Source organism: Toxotes jaculatrix, chromosome 15 (genome assembly GCF_017976425.1).
Source record: "Toxotes jaculatrix isolate fToxJac2 chromosome 15, fToxJac2.pri, whole genome shotgun sequence".
NCBI lineage: Eukaryota > Metazoa > Chordata > Actinopteri > Toxotidae > Toxotes > Toxotes jaculatrix.
Window position 1 is genome coordinate 451,823 of NC_054408.1, and position 21,529 is coordinate 473,351.

General features: G+C 49.8%; 1 protein-coding gene across 3 annotated transcripts in view; it reads left to right on the forward strand.

The window, feature by feature from the left end:
• The window catches only part of mylka (myosin, light chain kinase a), a 35,132-nt gene that overhangs the window by 597 nt on the left and 13,006 nt on the right, over positions 1–21,529 (forward strand). Inside the window, exons 1-21 of one of the 3 annotated variants that reach the window (XM_041056650.1) lie at positions 951–1,016; positions 3,001–3,169; positions 3,452–3,659; positions 4,125–4,170; positions 4,664–4,829; positions 4,947–5,112; positions 5,214–5,235; positions 5,383–5,536; positions 5,632–5,708; positions 5,814–5,914; positions 6,182–6,391; positions 6,491–6,616; positions 7,842–7,997; positions 9,983–10,114; positions 11,295–11,492; positions 11,600–11,807; positions 11,931–11,975; positions 13,019–13,120; positions 14,290–15,197; positions 17,489–17,605; positions 18,463–18,522. In XM_041056650.1, the coding sequence (XP_040912584.1) occupies positions 997–1,016; positions 3,001–3,169; positions 3,452–3,659; positions 4,125–4,170; positions 4,664–4,829; positions 4,947–5,112; positions 5,214–5,235; positions 5,383–5,536; positions 5,632–5,708; positions 5,814–5,914; positions 6,182–6,391; positions 6,491–6,616; positions 7,842–7,997; positions 9,983–10,114; positions 11,295–11,492; positions 11,600–11,807; positions 11,931–11,975; positions 13,019–13,120; positions 14,290–15,197; positions 17,489–17,605; positions 18,463–18,522 (3,391 nt within the window). In that variant the 5' untranslated portion in view covers positions 951–996. Of the gene's footprint in view, positions 1–950; positions 1,017–3,000; positions 3,170–3,451; positions 3,660–4,124; positions 4,171–4,663; positions 4,830–4,946; positions 5,113–5,213; positions 5,236–5,382; positions 5,537–5,631; positions 5,709–5,813; positions 5,915–6,181; positions 6,392–6,490; positions 6,617–7,841; positions 7,998–9,982; positions 10,115–11,294; positions 11,493–11,599; positions 11,808–11,930; positions 11,976–13,018; positions 13,121–14,289; positions 15,198–17,488; positions 17,606–18,462; positions 18,523–21,529 lie in introns of those variants that run through there. The other 2 variants (XM_041056652.1, XM_041056651.1) reach the window with 2 other exon arrangements.

Genomic DNA, 21,529 nt, shown 5'->3' on the forward strand with positions numbered 1-21,529 from the left:
TTGTTGTGTAGTGTGTGTGTGTGTGGTTGTGATTGTGTCTCGCTGTGTTTGACGTGGACCTGAATGGAAGCGGACCTGAGTCTGACTGCACCCTCGTAGATCTCCGCCGGGCTCTGTGATCTGTGATCGATACTTCGCTGATCAGTTTGACATGTTTAGAGTTGCAGTGCTGTGTCTGATCAATAACACTGATCAATAACACTGATTGCGTCCTGTTTGTCAGTGTGTGGATCTTCTACATGTTATATGTGTGTTTTATTTTGTGTTGCCGGGACACTCGTCCTTCCTGTCTCTCCACCCGACAGGTGTCCGTCACAGCAAGGACAAGTTCCTCGCACCTCCAGACACCATGTGACTGGTTCCCTGGCTTAGACCGCTGCTGACTGCCCGTGTGTCACATGACAACATGTCCCTGTCCGCTGGATTCCTGTTCCACGGACATGTCAGTGACACAGGTCAACCTTTCACCCTGAGTCTTTAATGTCAGAGTACTAATGTCACAGGGAGGAAGACCACAGACAGACCACAGACCATCAGACCACAGACCATAGACAGACCACAGACCATCAGACCACAGACCATAGACAGACCACAGACCATCAGACCACAGGCCATAGACAGACCACAGACCATCAGACCACAGACAGACCACAGACACAGACAGACCACAGATAGACCACAGACACAGACAGACCACAGACACAGACAGACCACGGACAGACCACAGACACAGACAGACCACAGACAGACCACAGACCATCAGACCACAGACACAGACAGACCACAGACCATAGACAGGCCACAGACAGACACAGACTCCTCAGGTGTCTGAAACAGGTGAAACCACTGACTGGTCCTTTAGAGACTCTGGGGTGTGACTGCGGAGGACGGATGTGGGAACCAGCGTGGGGCCTCCAGGGTTCAGTCGTTATGGATGTTTGTGAAACGCTCGACTGACGTGAAGGAATCTGCTCCGGTTAAAGATCCAGCCTGAAGATGAGCAGTGGAGCATGCTGGTAAGTTTCCTCTGACCTGGGGTTTCTCTCACAGACCAGCCGACTGATCTGATCCTCCATCGGTCTGATTTATCACCTTCTGTTTCAGACAGATGATCTGTATCTGCGGGACTAAAGTTCAGTTTCCGTTCTGACAGACGCGTCATGTGACTCAGCGGAAGCCTTCGGTCGCTGCTCTTTTCGTTTTCAGTTCAGTTTTCACTGATGACGGACAGGTCATGACCTCCGTCATGGTCATGGCGACCGGAGATCCAACTCTGCTGTTAAAACCTGGACCTTCTCTACATCAGGGATGTGTCGCGACCTGTGAGGACGACACCTGACTCCTCACACTCGCTCATTTTTCCGTCGACGCACGTTTTTTTTGCAGCGCCCCCTGCTGCTGTGGCCTGATGATGACCCAAATGCAGAACAGATGCATTTATCTTTAATCGCTCATCAGTTCATCAGTTCATCAGTGTTTTTGTGGGATTTTATTTCCCGACAGTTATCGAGAACATTTTCTGGTCTGCACCTTGAATTCCGAGCAGATCGAGCTCGACCAGTAGCCCTCGTTTCAGGACTCTGATCCCAGGTGAGAAGCATGATGATGATCAACTCCGTTAAAGGCATGCGCGGTCAGGCGAGAGAGCTTCGCTCACCTCTGTCTCTCTCTCCTGGGCGTTTGGCTGATACTGGCTGTGTCGCTGCTCTGGGATCTGTGCCGCGGTCTGGTATCGGCCTCCATGTGAACTCATGCTGAACGTCAGTAGAAACCGTTTTATTGATCTTTACTCGTCTCCTGTCGGCTGCTCATTAACAGAACCTGTTTCACGGGTCCACCTGTTCCCTCTGAAGCTGAAAATGTCACAGTCCCGCTGGGGAACACTGTTCAAGCACGGGTGGCCTACTGAACAGGCCCGCTACAGGGGCCCCGGAGGGTGGGGGCCAGTGTCAGTGTGTCTCATTTGAAAGTCACAGAGCGCAAACACACAGGTGGTTTGTGTGTCTTTCAACCTGGGGTCCTGTGTCGGAAGGTGGAGGACATTTGGGGGCCGGTTCTTCTGCAGCGTCTCTTTTCCTGTGACGAGAGAGACACGTGTCTGGAAACGGTCAAACTGTCGGAGGATCGGCGACAGAAACAGCCGCCGTACGTTTCTCGCTGCTCCAACATGGACTTAATAGGAAGCAAAGGTCACTTTCAGATAAAAATGGTGTTTTCACACAGAGAAGTGTGTGTGTGTGTCTGTGTGTAGCAGCATATTTGAAGTGTGACAACACGCTGCTGCTGCTATTTGTTCTGAAAACAGATAAAACTGTCTGGTCCTGGTCAACGTGAGCTCAGCCTGAGTGCCTGGAATTACTGAAGGCTGACGGAGCGCTCACACTGAGCATGCTCAGTGACCAGGAGCTGTGTCCCTGCCGCCCCCCCACACAGAAGGATATCATCATCTCTGATGTGCATCCTGCAGAACTCCATTCAGAATCCGGCTGTTTTTAAATGTCTTTCAGTGTCACAGTGATCCAGTGAGACGTGTCTGTCCATCCACTGGTTCACCGCAGACAGGAGCTGATCACAGCTGATTCAGCTGCTGTTACTGGGACAGTTGGACTGAATGGACACAGACGCAGGATAAAAGACACACAGGGAGCTCACTCTCTCCATGGCAACATCATACCTCCTGTTTACAGACCTAAAAGCATCATGGGAACAGTAGTTCCAGAACTTCTGGTTAGATGAACTCGTCACTGACCGACATCAAACCAAAACTGAACTGAAATCACAGAATCAAAATCGACACGTTTCTAAAACTGAAGTGAACTGAAGACACGCGGGACAGAAACCGTCAAAGCCGACGAATGAACGGACTCTGGCAGAGAGTTGGTGCGCTCTCAGGATGCACGCGGAACGAGTCATGCGTTTGGCGTGATCGCACATGATGTTTTTATCTTCATGTCTTTGATCTGTTCATCCCTCTCAGTCTGTATTTTTTCCGTCTGACAGCAGGATGAGTGATGTCCGTCCGCCTTCAGCCTCCTCCTCCTCCTCTGTCTCCAAGGTAACGGACCTGTCGCCCGGATGCAGTTCCCGCGGCAGCGAGCCTCCAGCCTTCGTCCTCCCGCCTCGCAACGCCCGCGTGACCCTGGGGGGAGATGTCCGACTGGAGGGGAAGGTGGGACACACTGTGGTTTAGGGATGGGTACTCAGGTTTTATCAATGTTTACAGCAGCAAAGTCCCAATAAACACAGTAAAATCTCTCTGGAAACAAACGTGTAAACAATCAGTGTTCACTTCACACAGGAAGACACACACACACACACTGAGGAGGGACTGAACAGAGAGGGATTAACATTTCTCCAGTCCTGTGACTGACTGCACCCTGATGAGAAGCAGACACACACACACACACACACACTCAGATCAGCTGTGTTTCAGACATGCTGTGTCTTCCAGGTGCGGGGTCATCCTGAGCCTCAGGTCACGTGGTACAGAGAGGGGAGAGCAGTGACTGGCGGAGAGCGCCGCGTCGTGGAGCGAGGTGGGCGGGGCACGTTCAGTCTCGTGGTGGGCGGGATCAGAGAGGACGACCTGGGACGTTACACCTGTCAGGCCACCAATCAGGCGGGGAGTCGTCAGGTGACCGTGGAGATCCTCCTGGAAGGTAACGAATACCTGCAGTACCGATACTACTACTGATACTACCGCTGATACTGATACTACTGATAATATTACTGATGCTACTGTGAACAGCACTGCTGTTGCTGTTGCTGCTGTTGCTGTTGCTGCTGCTGCTGATCTTTAACATCCAGGACTCATGTTCACTTCAAACTGACAGAACTTGGCCTCAGACATTTCACCAACCTGGATCACAACAGTCCAGATCTCCACAGTGAATAACTCTGAGATGGTCTTCCTGTCAGAGTCCAGGAAATCAGGACCTAAAGCGTTTGTCTGCGTTGAATGGACTGAGATCTGGGACGGGTTCAGGTCTCGTGTCTCCTGTTTAAAGGGTTGAATTCCGTCTCAGCTCTCGCCTCACAGCCTTGTTGTTGACGACGCTGCTCTCTGCAGCTGTGTTCTTCTTTGGATTAAGATGGAAACTCTTCTGCTGTTTTTCCTCCTGCAGGGAATTCTGGGAAGAAATACGGCCTCCCGTCCTCCGTGAACATGGGGTGAGCTCCTCCCGTCCTGTACCTGTCATGTGTTTCTCTGCATGTTAAATATAAATACAGACAGTTTGTGGAGTCGGGCAGATGAACGAGGAGGTCTCTCCCCCCTGCCTCCCCCTGCCTCCCCCCTGCCTCCCCCTGGCGCCTCCTGCTCTGATCACATTAGCAGAGAGTGAAGCTGTAACACGTGTCTGAACACGACCTCTGTTTTGTAAGGAGAAAAATCAGCAGGTTCAGGTTTCAGGCCCCCGTCGTAAAAGCTTACGGTGGTTGGTCACGTCTGATTGGTCATGAATCTGATGTAAATATGTGTAAGATATAAACGATGGCAACAACAAAACAAAACATTTATTTGTTCCTGACATTTTTATGCCTCATTGTACAGAGCTGGTTTGTATCAGCAGCTCCAGCTGTGTCCGACTTCCACAGATGAAATTGCCCACAGCTGCTTCCTTGCCGCTGTCGTAATACCAGAATTCTTTTCCCACGGTTCCAGGTGTCGCCCCACGGTCCCGGCGGTGGGGAGCAGGGCCAGTATTTGGGGCGAGAGTCCGCCAAAGTTCATCACCAAACCGAGCCGAGCGTTTGCCAAGCTGGGACAGAGCGGGAGGCTGTCCGCTAAAACGACAGGACGGCCGCAGCCCCGGGTCACATGGTACAAGGTGGGAGGAGTTTAACTCAGACCTTTATCATGGGACTCTGCAGGAACAACCTTTACCAGCAGGAACAAACAACACACAGCCTCTGTGTACAAATGGTTTGTTTATTGTCCATCTCAGGGAGGGGCGGAGCTTCAGTCTTGTGGACGGGTCAGTATGTACGAGCGCTCCGGCCTTCACTTTCTGGAGATAAAGGAAGTTTGTGTGGACGACGCAGGAAGTTACACGTGTTTGGTCACTAACAGCACCGGGACGGTGACCGCCACTGCCGAGCTCCACGTCCAGGGTGAGTCCGCCGATCAGAGTTCAGAGTTTCATTTCGTCGCTGTGTCTTAAAAGGTGGAAAATGTTAATGGAGTTCTGTCTCTTGATGTCTGTCCTCCTCAGGTGGTCCCGATGACTGCCCCAGGTGAGTCTCTTTCACCTGCGTCACGTTCCAGCTGATCCACAGAGTCTGAGAGACGTTGAATGACGACACTCTGAATGATGAAGAGAACATTGATTTCAAATCTGTATCAGAACGAAGGGTTTCTCACACTGATGCCTCCTCCTGCAGGACCGTGCCACAAGCCGGGACTACACAAACCAGGACAGTGGACAGATCTCCCAGTGCTCCCAGTGCTCCAAACGCCCAGGCAGAGCAGTCCACACCCCGGGAGAAGCAGCAGTTTGGACAGGCAGCGTCCTGGAGGACCAGCCCCCCCGTGCAGGTGGCTAAGCTGCTTCGCTCACATTTCCACGAATCCACTGTCGAACTGTGAGAACAGTGGTGGAGTTTCATTTCACTGAATCCGTCTGTCTGCAGGTCCAGTTCATCCCGGGCGCCTTTTCAGTTCAGACCAGTTCAGTCCAGCAGTCAGCAGCTGTTTCAGACAGCAGCAGGTACAGAGACAATTCAGACGCCAAGCTAACTTTAGCTGTTGTCACATCGCTGGGCTAATATTCGCAGCTCGTTGTCTTACAGCGTGTATGTGTCCTGTGTTTCAGGCCTGCAAGGATGTCGGTGTTGGGGTCCAGCCTGCGCTTCGAGGCTGTCCCTTTGGACCAGGAGGCCACTGAGGGAGGACAGGTGACGTTCACCTGCCAAGGTATCAGACTGCCGTGTAACTGATGGGACTCTTTTCAGGACAGTCAGTGAATAACTGCTCAGTGTCCATCAGCATTGAGGACTAAACATATGGTTTAGCTGTTCTTAGTCCCAGTGAGTGAAAGAGTCCAATCACAGATCTGAGAACTGGAGGACATGAAGATCATCCTGACACACCTGGCTCATATTACCAGGTGTAATGGCCATTTCCAGCCTCCAGAGGTCGCCTTAACGCTCTGTCCTGATCTCTCCTCTCAACCGCTCTCAGTCTCGTCTGTCGCCAGTGCCACGGTTACCTGGCTGAAGGACGGGGGGCCGCTCAGCAGGGGACCGGGTCTGCAGCAGAGACAGGACGGTATCCGTCTGATCCTCACAATAGAGAGAGTGACACACTCGGACCAGGGGACCTACAGGTGTCAGCTGACCACAGCTGATGGACTGACTGTCAACTCTGCAACATGGACGCTCAGTGTCCATAGTAAGACCTGTCCAGTAGACACTGTCTGTCCACTGTAAGACCCATCTGTCAGAACATAGTGAGACCTGTCTCTCTCTCTCTGTCTGTCTGCCTCCCCAGGTGTGTCTCGTCCCCCGGCCTTTGTCAGCGTGCTGCAGGACCGCTCCGTGTCCGAGGGCGAGACCTTCAGCCTGCGAGTCTCTGTGGAGGGGAAACCTGTTCCATCGGTGAAGTGGCTCCTGAACGGTCAGTGTGTCCCCTGTCTCCTGTTCTCTGTCTGCTGCTGCATCTGTCCATGCATTTATGTCTCTGTCCACATCACCTTCATCAGGTAAATGAATAAGCATTATTATCCAATCAGAGCGACTGAATCTTACCTGCAGCAGAGAAACCAGCTGATGACGTCGTGTGGCCGAGGACACGTCCAGCAGAGGGCAGCACACACTCTGATTTCACACACACACACACACTCAGTACGCTCTGTGAGGAACAGGTCACACCTGAGCTTCGTTGGTCACCTGCTGACGTGAGAGGGAGAGAGAGAGACGGGGGAGAGGGACAGAGAGAGACAGGGAGAGGGAGAGATACAGGGAGGGAGAGAGGGAGAGAGACGGGGGAGACAGGGAGAGAGACAGGGAGAGGGAGAGAGACACGGGGGAGAGAGACAGGGAGGGAGAGAGGGAGAGAGACGGGGAAGACAGGGAGAGAGAGGGAGGGAGAGAGAGAGGGAGAGAGACGTGGGAGAGAGATGGGGGAAAGAGAGGGAGAGAGAGAGGAAGAGAGACGGGGGAGAGACGGGGGAGAGAGGGAGAGGGACGGGGAGAGAGAGGGAGAGAGACGGGGGAGAGAGAGAGGGGGAGGGAGAGAGAGGGAGAGGGGGAGAGAGAGAGGGGGAGGGAGAGACGGGGAGAGAGAGAGGGAGAGAGGGAGAGGGGGAGAGAGAGACGGGGAGAGAGAAGGAGAGAGAGAGAGAGACAGGGAGAGAGGGAGGGAGAGGGAGAGAGACAGAGAGAGAGACGGGGAGACAGAGACGGGGGAGAGGGAGAGAGACAGAGAGAGAGAGACGGGGAGAGAGAGACAGGGGGAGAGGGACAGAGAGGGAGAGAGACGGGAAGAGGGAGAGAGAGAGACAAACTTAAACATGAGAACTGGAAACCATATAAAGACAAAACACGCTGCTGCAGTGAACACACACACACACACACACACACACACACACACACACACACTGAAAAGCTGAAAAGCTGAAGCCGACCCAAGAAGGACATGGCTCGGGGAATCCAGAGTGTGTGCTGAGGGACTCCTCCAGATGTTTTACAGCTGGAATCAGAAAAGACTCTGAGCTGCACACAGATGTCTCATTGATCAGTGATCATTGATCATTGATCTGTGTCAAACACATACATGTTGGATCGATCAGTGCTTCAATGTGACAACATGAAGACGATGATGTCTCTTCCTACTCTGTCAGACCATCCTCTTCCGTCCAGGGCTCAGTCCTCGTATGTTGGGAGCGTGGCTACCTTGACCGTCCACAGCGCGTCATGGCGCGACGAAGGCTCGTACGCGTGTGTGGCCGAGAACGGGCACGGCAGAGTGAAGAGCAGCGCACGAGTCCAGGTCAAAGGTCAGAGGTCACCACTGGATTCGTTTTTTTGTTTTTTTTTTCATTTTCCTTTAATCCTTCAATCACATGAAATGTGTCCACAGTGGACACAGGCCGGGAACCTGTTGTCTGCTGGGACATGTGAGCAGTGTCTGAGCCGTGTCCACATTTTGTCCACACCGAGCTTTAAATCTCAGTCATTCATCAGTGTGTCGGACAGAAACATCACAGCTTTATAAGGACAATCAGAAAAGTCTCCAGCGGCAGGAAATCCCCTGACTGAACACACACACACACACACATACGCACGCATGCACTCACACACACACACACACACGCATACACACAAACACGCACACGCACGCACGCACACACACACACACACATGCACACGCACACACACAAACACACACAGTGAAATATCAGGAGATTCCCACAGACTGACACACTCGACCTTCAGAGAGTCACATGTCCATTTGAGGACAGCGAAGCATCTCCGTTTATTTACATCAGCTTTGCTGAAGTGGCTGCGATCAGTGTTTCTATAGTAACAGCACATCACACGCATGTCGCCCGTCGGCAGAGCCGAGCTCACGCTCACTGAATCTGGACTCAGACGTGAAACGCGTGCTGCTTTGATTCACTGTGACCTCACTTCCTGTGGGTGTCATCAGCTCTGACGTCCTTCCTGCAGAACTTCATTCAGAATCCTGCTGTTTTTAAGTTTCCCTGAACCTGAACCAGGTGCTGTGAGAGTCTCTGCAGGTGGATGCTGAGCTGAGATCGGAGGTTTAAGCGACCGGGGCGGGGCCAAGCAATTACACGGGTGGGAAAAAATAAAACAGGAAGCAGGAAGCAGTACGCTCAGCGGTCAGAGAGGCAGATTATGAATCAGGAGCAACGAGTGTTTCTCGGGTCAGAGCTGTGATCCACATGAGATGTAGTCACAAAGGGGAGGGGGTGTCCACATACTTTTGGCCAAATACTGAATGTCCTCAAAGCAGGTGTGTGTGTGTGTGTGTGTGTGTGTGTGTGTGTGTGTGTGCGTGTGTTGGAGAGAGAGGTCATCAGTCTGATCCTCACTCACCCTTTTCCATATAAGGAATCTGGATTTCCTTTTCCCTTCCAGCATCTGACACTAACACGTATGTGTGTGTGTGTGTGTGTGTTTGTATTTCTGTGCTTGTGAGGACATGTTACCTGGTCCTCACACCTTCTTGGTGCTGTTTGATGGTTCAGACCTAGTTTGGGTTCAGGTCCACGTTAGGATGAGGGTCAGGCATCATGTCCCTAAGGGTCCTCACAACTGATCTAAGACAAGAATATGTGTGTGTGTGCTAACGTACGTGTGCATGTGAGTGTGAATACACAGTATGTCTGCTGTGTGTGTGTGTGGTAAACAGGCTTTGTTCCGTGTACATATCAGGCATGCCAGCGCGGACACACACGCATACACACTCTCGTGGTGTCTCTGAGTGTGTGTTATGAGCTAACGTACACAACAACTCTGAATTTACACGAGACAGAAAGTCTGATGATTTTCCTGTGTCCACACTCGGTTTTCATTTGGTCCTGCACAGTCCTTTTCCTCTGTGCCACAAAACTTCCCTCCAGTGTCCCAGCCAGTGTCCCCGCAAGTGTCCCAGCCAGTGTCCCAGCCACACCTGCCGCAAGTTTCCTGAAGTTGAGTCTGAAACACTAAAATTAGCTTTTAGCCTGTTATTAGCATCACTTTTGACATAAGTAGACTGGTCCTGAGAGCTAAGACTAATGTCTTAGTGGACATCTGAACTGAATCTTTATTTATAACTTCAGTCACTAACAAATGACGTTAGAAATAAATGAAAAAACGATGAAAAATAAACTTAACGAGATTCAGATTTGACCAAATGTCATCAACCCCCAGCTCCAGGTAGAATTTAAGGCCGTAAGAGGAAAGATGTGGACGTTAAACCAAACAGATGTGTGATGTCTGATTTTCTTCTTCGTGTGTTGTGTTGTTGCAGGCGGATTGCGGGGTCGCAGGTCAGAGGTTACAGAGGTCAGAGAAGTGTTTAAGGCTCCACGCTTTGTCACCCAGCTGACCGACCTGAAGGTGATGGACGGCAGCAGAGTCACCATGTCAGTGGAGCTGAGCGGTACGGCCATGGTGTGTGTGTGTGTGTAAGCGGTGGTGGTATTTCCTGTCAGATCTCCGGGGAGATAGTGGAGAAGAGATGTGAACTGATTTCCTCTGGACTAGTCCTAACTTTTCATTTCCTCTGTGTGTGTGTGTGTGTGTGTGTGTACTTGTATTACTCATGTTGTGGGGACATCAATCAGAAAGTCACATTATGGGGACTCAGCTTCCTTCTTGGGACAAAAACCAAGTCCTCATATTGTAAGCTTTAGCGAGGTGCTAAAGTGAGAACACTGTGTTAAAAACTGACTTGTGGGTTGATGTCAGGGCTCATTATGATGTGCATCCACTGAGAAGCCACTGTTTGGATTTTGGTGCCAGTGAAGGTGAATACCGAGGACTGAGAAACAATCAGTGTTCAACAGCGTTAGACTCATTCATACACTGTTGGACACTGGTCAAACCCACCACCGTTCACATGGGACGTGGGTCCAGCCAGCCGCAGGATTTCTGCCTTTCGCTGCGCAGTTGGATGTCACAATTGACAGCAATAAAAGTGGATGTTTGTGCTCAAGAGGACAGGACAGGTACAGGCGAGGAGGGTCCTGAAGGTGTGTGACTGGGCAGACTGGGAGGGACAGCATATCAATGTGTTGGTCTGAATGGGGTTTTAAGTTTAGGGTAAGTGATCTGCTCAGACAGCAGTTACAATGTTTAAGTTATCAGCTGATTAGCAGTTACTATAGAAGCGAACTATAGCTGAAGGCTCCATATTATCAACCCAGTGTGTGTGTGTGTGTTACATAATAATTTTCCACTGAGGGTTTTCTCCATATAAGCTGTGTGAGGATCAGGTTTTTGCTGATCTCTGCTGTCACTCATCAGACTTTTGGCTCGAGGTTTTCCTGACCTGCCAACCGTGTTGGGGCTGACGCAGGATGTTCTACCTGCTGCTCATTAGTCACTCATTAATCTGCCGTCATTTGTAGTCACGTCTTTAGTTACAGTGCCTCTGGGAAACACTTATGAAATATAAGAAGGTTCATAAGATGGTTTTTATGACATTTTGGGAAATGAGTCTGCAGCCAGTAGAGTCTGCGAGGTTGTCCTCCCCAGTGGAAGAATTATTTGTGTTTCTTTATCGATGATTATTGATTGAGATTTAATGATGATGCTGATGAAGCAGTCGTGGTCCTCAGGCCACCCCCCTCCAGAGGTGATGTGGTTCCACGATGGGCAGAAGGTGACAGAGTCAGAGGACTTCCACCTCCTCAGGGAGGAGAACTGCTGCACCCTGTTGATCCAGGAGGTTTTCCCCGAGGACACCGGGACCTACAGCTGCCGGGCCTGGAACCAGTATGGAGAGGACCACACCCAGGCCCGACTTACTGTGGAGGGTAAACTAGTTACACACACCAAAAATAAGTATTCACTGTAAGAAAATCTTGCCAATAATTTGCAGTTATTTTTTTTTTTTTTTTACTTGGTTGTAATTTTTTGGCAGAGCCCCAGGATGGCATCCAGCCATGGTTCATCACCAAACCCAAACCAGTGAACGCCACTGTGGGTCAACATGTCCTTCTGTCGTGCGCCATCGCTGGAGACCCCTTTCCCCAGTACACCTGGACCAGAGCAGACCTGGGCCAACCCCTGTTGTCCGGAGGAGACTACGAGCTGCTTCAGAAAGAGGATGTCATCTCGCTGCTGATCAGGTCAACAAGTTACACTTTCACAAGACGGTTTTGGGTATTTCTAAATCTTTAAATCCTGGACCCACAAGGATCTCATCTTGGTTTTCTGAATAAATCCTCCCTCTTCTTCATCTTCTTCCTCAGGAGAGTTAAGAAGCATCACACCGGAGACTACCTGATCAGCCTGAGGTAACACAAAAACGCACCGCAACATAATATAGTTATACATATTTGAACTGTAGTCAACATATTTTGACAAAACCATAAATACAAGCAGATATTTGTTGACCGCAACATGCTGAAAATAATCCTGTGGTCCACGGTATGGAGATGAAGTGAGGATTAAACTCAAAGAGGCAAACACCACCCCTCCCCCATCCATAAATCCATCTATAATCTATTCATCCAGCTTTTCATGTAATGGAGTTCTCCATTTTATTTATCCTCCAATTCACTCAAGTATTTATTGTTAGGTTTAATGGTTAAAACATTGTCCCACAGACCTTGAACTGAACTGGCCTACTCTCAAATTCATACTCCAGACAAACAGGGGGCAGCATATCGCCAGAAAGTCGGGGTGTTCACCTCCACAGTAAGATCAGAAAATCCATCAAAGTTTTACCTGTGTTCTGTGTACCTGTCATTCAAGGCGAACATGAAAACATGCTGCACGTTCTGGATCTGGGCTCGCTGACCAATCACAGCTCAAGTTCGAACCCTCAAGCTGAGCTAATGTTGAGCTAACGCTAACTTAAATAAATCTAACCTCAGCCTAGGCCAGTGGTTGACATGTGGTCAAACCTGAGGTGGATGTGTGGTCATGTGACTCACTCCCAGTCTGCCCAGTCAGACAGACAAATGTCCCTGAGAGAGGACGACTGAAACACAGGTTTATAGACCACTGGCGTTACAACTCCTTCATCCTCTTAAGGTGGACTGAGGACTGACTGGATGCTACTCTGACTCAGTGTCACCTCCTCAGGTGGATGGTGGTATGACAAGATGTGATGGGGCTAGCTGATTAGGATGCTTCATTTACTTAATTTACTTACTTCAGTAAATACCTCTGCAACACAACAAATGTTTAACATAACATGAGAACACTTATTTCCTCACAGTCTGTTGATGATCTTAGTTCTGAAGGTTTTAAAAATAAAATACTTGCACTTGGGACCTTTAACCTGTCCGTCTACCTGTCTGTCCGTCTACCTGCCTGTCTGTCCGTCTGTCAGGAACCCCATCGGAGAGTGCATTGCTGTGGCCAGTCTGTCTGTCACTGATGGAGAGACAGACAGGACAAGAGGACAAGAAGGACGAGCAGGAGAGGACAACAGGTGAGACTTTGATTTTTTGTGTGTTTTGATTTTTCATTATTTTCTTATTTGTCTCATTGTTTCTGGGCGTTTTCGGTTTATTTAGCGTTTGACTTTTCATTCTCACGTCGTCATGTTAGACCAGCTTTCATCCTCCGTATGTCAAGACATGCAAATTCAAAACTGACGGAAGAACCCGCTCACAGTTCCTGCCCACCCCCCAAAAACACAGAACTACATCACCAAATGTTCCACATCTAGCCAACGTTTCCACAGAGTTCCCGAACACTGAGATTCTTCTCGAATCCTAACAGCGAGAACTCAACGAGAGCTGCAGCGATTCGATCCTTCATCGATGAGTTTCAGATACGGGGCGCGCCCAGGTCGTTACACCTGCACAGTTCGGGATGTTCAGGCTCACCTGTGCTGAAACATGGACAGCGAGCGTCACAGTCAGTCACTCTGCTGTTTGTTTCCCTCCATCCGTCCACTGAACTTCACTCACTTGAGTCCCAGGCCTCCCATCGTTCTGTCCCTGCTCCGTAAAGCTTCTCTAATCCGCCTGTATCAACCGGACCAATCAGAGCCAACGTTTCCTCTCTCCGCCGTTCTCCCTCTCTCTCTCCCTTCATCTCTCTCCCTCCCTTTCTCCCTCACTGCTGTTTACACTCTGAAGAACTGAAGATCTTTAGTTTCAAGCTTCAGACAAAGTTTGATGAAACTTTAAGGTTTCGACTGAATAAAAAATAAAACCTGCAACTTTAAAACAACAAAATGAGCAAAACGATGGAGAATAAAGGAAGAGAATGCAAACTGGGAACAAAGAGCTCCCACTCATATAAAGTAACTGGGACAACTGGGAGTTAAGTGAACTTGGAGGAAGGAGGAGTGTGTCCGCAGAGTCCAGTTTCACTTGTGTTTACATCTGTGTGTGTGTGGGATCAGTTCTGGGTGTATGCCCTTATAAGGGCAGTCGAGTCACTTATGATGTAACATGGACATTTTGAGTCGAAGTCCATTTCCTCCCCTCCTCTCTCTCTCTCTCCCACCCCCCTCGCTTGCCCCCTGCCCCCAGATGTAAGAGGGAGGAGCCTGTCCTCTTGTTCCAGGGGGGTTTAACCCAGCTCTGTTTCTGCTCTCTCCTTCTCTCTCTGTTTTCTCTCCATCTGTCCCTGTGCTCGTTCGCCCAGCTCTGCAGCAGCAGGAGGAAGAGGAGGAGGAGGAGGAGCAGCTGGTGGGACTGCGGCGCTAAGAGGAGGTGCCAAAGGAGGAGGAGGAGGCGTGGAGCAGAGAGGCGGCAGCAGCAGTGTCAGTCGGCAGTGGCAGGAGGCCAACCAGGAGCAGAAGGAGAACCAGCCGCTCCTGCACCTGCACAAGGAGGAGAAGAAGAAGGAGGAGGAGGAGGGCGACCAGGACTCTCCCGCCGCTGCCGCTGCTCCCCGAGGCCTCCTCAGACACTGTGTGGAAACCAGGGAGTGCGGCGAAGAGGAGCTGCGCCAGAGGGAGGCACAGCAGCTGGACTTCCGCTCACTGCTGGGACACCGAGCTTTTCACGCCAAAGACACCCAGGGAGACGAGCCAAGGGAGGCCGGCCTCGCCACCGCCACCACCGAGCACTGCCACCAGCACCACCAGATGGATTTTAAGGCCAACCTCAAGGGTGTGAAACCCAAAGCAGAGGAGGAGCGCAAGGTGAACTCCCCGCAGCAGGTTGACTTCCGCAGCGTGTTGGGGAAGAAGGGCACCGTTGGCAGTAATGGCAACAAACCGGCCGAGAAGAACGCCGCCGACTTCCGCTCTGTCCTCGCCAACAAGAAGAAGCCAGAGAGCCCCGAGAAGAACGGGGAGGGTGGCAAGACGGCGGTGAACAATTGCGTGGATGGAGGAATTAACGAGAAGAAGAGCAGCGGAGGAGGAGGAGTGGCGGCGCCAGAGTTTGTGGAGAAGCTGAGCGACGTGACGGTGGTGGACGGGCAGCGGCTCCGGCTTCAGTGCCGCCTCGCTGCCGCCGCGTTGGACCCCACCGGCGTCACCGTCACCTGGACGCTGGACGGGAAAGTCGTCAAGCCGTCCAAGTTCATCGTCCTCGCCAACGAAGGTCAGAGGTCACTCACACACACACAGAGACACACAAACATTTCCACTGAGCGAAGCCGACGTGTTCAGCGTGCGTGCGTGTGTGTGGACAGTGTCACTGTCATAAAGATGGAGTCAGCAGAAGGAGGCGAAACGTCTGCTGTGGAAGCAACTGTTGATGCAGCTCAGACTCTATTAATAGAAAGCAGATCTGAAACAATACAGAGCGAGAGGCAGGATGTGTTTGTGACAGAGCCGTCAGGCTATTACTGGTATTTCATATGGGAACAGATCACTTTACATAGGACACACACACACACACTCGTGGGTTAACGACGCTTGTGGGGACCAGAGCCAATTCCTTCGCTCCTGTCAGCTAAAGATCGTTTTCACTGTTGATTTTTATCATTTTGTCTAAAAAAAATAAAACGTCTGTGGTGACGCGATGTCTTCAAACGTCTCGTTTACAGTTTACAGAAACAGCTCGTCAGATAAGAACGGGCCGTGGAGTTTGTTCGCGTTGTGCGAGCCGTGTTTTCATCTCCGAACATTTTCAGAATCTGCGTCATTCATCTGAAACGATGTGAAATGACGTCACTCAGCCAAAGCTCCTGTGTTGCGGTGGGATTCTCGAAGCAAAGAGCAAACTCGGTGTGTTTTCCTTGTTTAGCAGATGTTGTGAGTTGTTTGCAGTGACAGGTCAGATAAATAGAACACGTGTTTATGTTTATGTCCTGACTGTTTGTGTGTTTGTTTGTTTGTTTGTTTTGGGGCGTGACGACCATCCTGGCTGAAGTTAGCTGAGATAAGTTCTTAAAGGGGAAAAAGCTCTTTGGACAGTATGTCTCTGAGACGTGTCTGTACCACAGCACCGCACAGTCTCCCGGAGGCGGTCAGGGTGGACGGGAGACGTACAGAGATCAGGACTGTGACATCAGAGACCAGGTTCTCATCAACAGAACCAGAACAGGTTTCACGATGCAGGAGTCTCTGTAGGTGGATGCTGAACCGACAGATGAAGCTGGTTGTAGTTATGTTTTTATAAAACCAGAAACATAATTTCCCGGGGACAGAGTCCAGAGTCTGTGTGTCCTTTTCCTTTAACGCTGTGTCCTCACAGTGTCCTCACAATGTCCTCACAAAGACAGAAACACGCGGCCGCATGTCCGACGTGCTAATGGCTCCCTGGTGCACAGTAAAGACCTGCTGCTATATCTGAATATACATGTGTGTGTTTGTGAACAAATGAGGACACGGCCCGAGGATTCCCTGTGTGTGTGTGTCTGTGTGTGTGTGTGTGTGTGTGTGTGTGTGTGTGTGTGTGTGTGTGTGTGTGCGTGTGTGTGTGTGTGTGTGTCAGACAGCAGTAATCCCCCCTTCTGTTATTTCAGTCTGCAGGACAGCCCCTGATCCAACTCTGTGTGTGGACAGTGTCACATGTTAAAGGTCAGAGGTCACTCAGACAGCTGTAGTCTCTCAGGACACACAGTGGTTGATTGTCCAGGTCCAGTGCTGTTACCGTGTGACCGTCCGTTGGTGCCAGTACTGACACATTAACACACAAACATTTTCATCGTGTGTGTGTGTGTGTGTGCGTGTGTGTGCGCGTGCAGAAATAGAAAGACATGTATGGAGCTCTGCCGTGGAGCAGCAGCAGAGCCACCGCCGTTAGCTCTGGATCACTGACAGGTCTGCAGACGACCGTCCTCGCTAAAGCCAGAACACGAAATTCATCCGTTCATGTGTTCATTTAACTCCCCGCCCCCCCACCCCCGTTTCCAGTCTGTAGGCTAAGCTAAGACCAGAGGGTTTCAGTCTGTCCGTCCAACACACACAGATGAAACAAGTTTGACGGTTAGCTTAGCGTTAGCAGCAGGGTGTCGTCCATCATCAACACATCGGACAGAAGGCACCGACACACACCGACACACACTCAGTGTGTTTGGGTGACAGCTCAGATTTATTCACATCGCACCGACCTCTGCTGCCGTTCGACCGCTTCTACTGTTTCTACTGTTTCTACCGGCTCCGCACACTAAGAGACGGTTTTACTAAGAAATGATTGAATCGACTGGAAGAAGTCAGGTGACCGCTCGCAGGACCAGGTGACATGAGGGGACGAAGACCTGCTCAGCGTCCGTACATCACTGGGTGCTGTTTGCAGGCTCCAGTCCTTTTTATTTTTTACTTTTTCATGATTTGCTGATGATTTGAAACCTAAAATCCACCTACAGGTCCGAAGAAAGTCACCTGAACCTTTGACACCTGAAGGTGTGTTAACGGTCTGTGCTCTGACATTGTGTTGTGTTGCAGGTGGCCTGTGCTCTCTGACCATAGACAAAGCTCTGCCAGAGGATGAAGGCCAGTATAAATGCAGAGCCGAGATGTCAGCAGGCAAAGCCGAATGCTCCTGTATGGTTCTAGTCGATGGTAAGAACTCAGATCAGCTCCTGTCTCACACCAGCGTCTGTTTCCGGCTTCAGAAATGCGACATCTCTGTTGTGTGTTCATTTTTCACACTGAAAGTCACAGAACTCCCTTTAAAAAATCCAGACAGTATCTTAACTTCTTCACGACTGTTCACTTCCTGGACTTCCTGAATCATAAAGTCCTCATGTAGGTGTTGGTTTGTAATTTTTTGTTTACGTTTGCAGCCTTCATTCACTCATTCATTCATTCTTTCTTTCTTTCCTTAGTAAGCTCCCATTAAAAATCTGGGACTTAAATTTTACTTGTTTTGCTTGGACATTAGTTATTAACAGTGAGACTGTTGTGGCATCAGGACATCAAGTTGTGTCCTTTTTCTGTAGAAACGTCCACGATTCATTACACAAACATTCTTATATCCTAAACATGTTGATATTTACAACTCAAAAGATAAATCCGCCCTCAGAAAGAAAGTTGCAAAACTCCCTTTAAAAATGTGGCATTTTAAACTTTCCCTCCTGTGTATGGACGTCACAGTGAAATGTCAAATATTGACCAAAATTTTGGTCAGATATTAATCAAGACTTCGTGTTTCTATAAATGTTAAATGGGTGTTAGTTCTTACGTCCTTCATGTTTTTATCTGTCTGTTGTCAGAGACTGACCCAGGATCAGAAACAGCTTCTGTTTTCTCATCCCCTCCACACTCTCTTCTCGTTCTTCACTGATCCTCAGACACATTTATATTTTAAAAGCTAAAAGTGGAAGAGCTGATGGTTTGAATGGTCAGAGCTGAAACGGTTAATACGTCTCTCTCTCTCTCTGTCCATCTCTCTGTCTGTGTCTCTCGTCCTCCTGCAGACCCGCCAGAAAACTCCCCAGCAGACAAGAAGTCCAGGAAGCCGACTCCGACCTCAGAGAGTGAGTTTCCAAAATATGCAGCAGCAGCAGCCTCTTTCCTTTTGTCCCAATAAGGAGCTGCAGCCTGGGAGCACTGGTTCCCACACACACACACACACACACACACACACACACACACACACACACACACACACACACACACACACACACACACACACACACACTCACTCACTCACTCAGGGTTGGTGGTTTCTATTTAAAGTGTCTCTGTGTATCACTGGAAACATCAGTGCGTACATCACTGTCAGATTATTATTCCTACCTCTGTAACAGTAAACGACCGCTCTCTGCTCTGCATGAAGACCACGTTTCCCATCAGCCCTGCTGCTTCCTGTGGCCCCTCCCGACAAATTGCCTAACCCCAGATAAACATCAGAGCTCGTTGGGACACTTAACCCTTTCATTTTCTCCTTTTATCACCAATACCATTGTGAACTTTGGTGAAATGACACTGATAATGTTTAAAATAGAAAATGAGAAAATAAAACTAAACGCTCGAGTAAATGTTGGCTGTTATGCTAACTGTGCAGCTCCTTGTTGATGATTAGTTGGTTCTGATTGGTTGGTTAGAAGACGCCTTCTGATTGGTTTGTTTGTTGTCATTGGTTGGTTGTTGACCCTTTGGATTTTGCTTTTTTTCAGCAGGCGTGTTTGACAGTGAGCGATTTTTAAAGAGCTCTGTCTGCTCGGGGTTTTATGTTTAGAAATATTCCCAGATTAATTTGCTCCATATATAAAAGCAGCCGTACATCACAGCTTATCCAACATGTGGACTGTTGCTGCAGCGGTCTCGTGTTTTCTCTGTCTTCAGCCCTCAGTGGAAAATCTGCTCTTATCTTTATGATCCAGCTCTAAATCCTTCCTGTGTGTGCTGTAGATGTCCTCTGCATGCCTCAGTGGAGGATTTATTGCTGTGGATGGTCTCTGAGCTCGCTCTCTGCTTTTACATGCACTCCAGATTCCTGGTTATGATCAGGTACCATCGAGTTTCTGAAGTGTCTGAGTTTCGCGGGAGGACAGCTGCCTTGCTGTCCTGGTCTGGTCCAGACAACACTGAACAAACTGATCAGAGACACAGATGACTTGCTATTCTTTTGGTTCACGTCACACAGGGTAGAGGGAAACGTTAGAGATGGATGATGTGATCAGTACAGCGTGGTGGTGGTGGTACGCCTCCGCGCGGTTGGGTGCCTGTTGGTAGCACACGTAGAGGTTATGGGTGTTTTGTAGTGATAATGGCAATGTTTGGAAAGGTTAGTGTTCACAAGCAAAGCTTACACAAGATCACCGTGGCCTTGACCTTTGACCTCTGACCTCCAATGCGCATTGACTCCATCTTTGACAAGCAGTGACAATATATGTAAAGTTTGAAGACCATCCCTCAAAGGGTTCTTAAGATATCGCTTTGCCAAGCAAAACGTAAACACGGTCACAGTGACCTTGACCTTTGACCTCAAACCTCCAAAATCTACTCATTTCATCTTTGAGTCAGAGTCAACATTTGTGCAAAGTTTGACAGAGAGACCTCACAGCGTTCTTGAGATGCTGCGCATCGAAGAATCTGGGACGGACGGACAGACAGACGAACTGTTAAAATGGTTAATAAAACACGTCCATTAAATTTAGGGATAATTATCTCAGAGACACTGTGCAGACACAGAGTTTGGAGGGTTGAGTCTTTTTTTCAGCCTTAAACTCTTTATGTGTTAGCTGCTTTTGTTAGCATGTCGACTCACAGGCTGTCTACAGTTTTCATTAGGAGTCACCGCCAAAGTCAAGAGTTAGCACCGAGGACTGGAACATCCAGACCTCAATGCTATCCGAGGCTAGGCTAACGTTAGCAGCTCTGTAATGATCTTCATTTGGAGTGTTTTTAAAAACTGAAAGTGCCCCATGAGGCAGCTTGTTTTCCTCTGCCCTGCTGCACATGCATCCGCGGTTTGTTTGGCTGTCCGAGAAGACTCAAATCGAGGGCAGCTGGACGTGGCCATAGATCCTGAAAACGTTCAGGACCTCGGGAGCCTCCTGGATGAGAGGTGAAACATCGACGAGTCCAGCCGCCCTCGATCCAGCTCCTCTCGGAGAACCCTGATTTTCTCAGACCTCTGTCTGTGGTCGATGGCTGCCACATCACTGTGAACCTGAAACACCTGAGTCTGAGGAGACAGGCTTTAATACAACACGATGGTTTTAACGGTTCTTCTGTCTGTGAGAACATAAAAAAAACCTTCTTTCACTCCTCCTCCTTTATCTGGATGCAGTGAGGCCGGTGTAACAGGGACACGCTGAGTCCTCTGCAGAGTTTTACCAACAGATCTGAGCTGACAGCAGAGGAATGATGGCGGGGGGGGGGGGCGGGGGCGGGGGGTGCGGGGGGAGGATGTTCGGGTATAAAACGCTTCAGAGCTCTTCGTGGCCCCTCTCCCGCACTTCCATTTAAGGCCTGGTTTCCCCGACTCGGCCTCCTCTCTCAGACTTTGTTTCACACCACAGATTAAAACTCAGAAGCAGCTCTCCTATTAAGAGGCTCCTGGTCTTCATGCTCACCGTCCCCGGTCTGGACACAAAGACACAGTGTCCTGGAGACGGTTTGTCACAGAAAATGACTTTAGACTTTTAAAAGAAACACGTTTGTTTGTTTGTTTGCTTGCTTGCTTGCTCTGAGAACGTGGCCTGTTTGAAGAAGTGGAGTCCAGTGGACGGAGAGCCTGATACCATCAGAGAGCTCGGACTCTGCCTCAGGTTGTCGGAGTGTTTATCAGTGTTTGAGTGTCTGTGGTCACACTCCACCCAGTCTGCTGCCCCTCAGGAGCCTCTCCACCCAAACAAAAACAGCAGGAAGAGGCAGGCGCACTGTCACAATAAGAGCCTCTGATTCTTATCTGTGTCCGAGTTGATGCTCTGTCCCTGTCTCACCGGGCAGAGAAGTCAGAGGACTGAGAGACTGTTACCTGCCGCCAGGTAATGGTTACCGTGGAAACAGCCTTCAGTTTTAGCCACAGAGCAG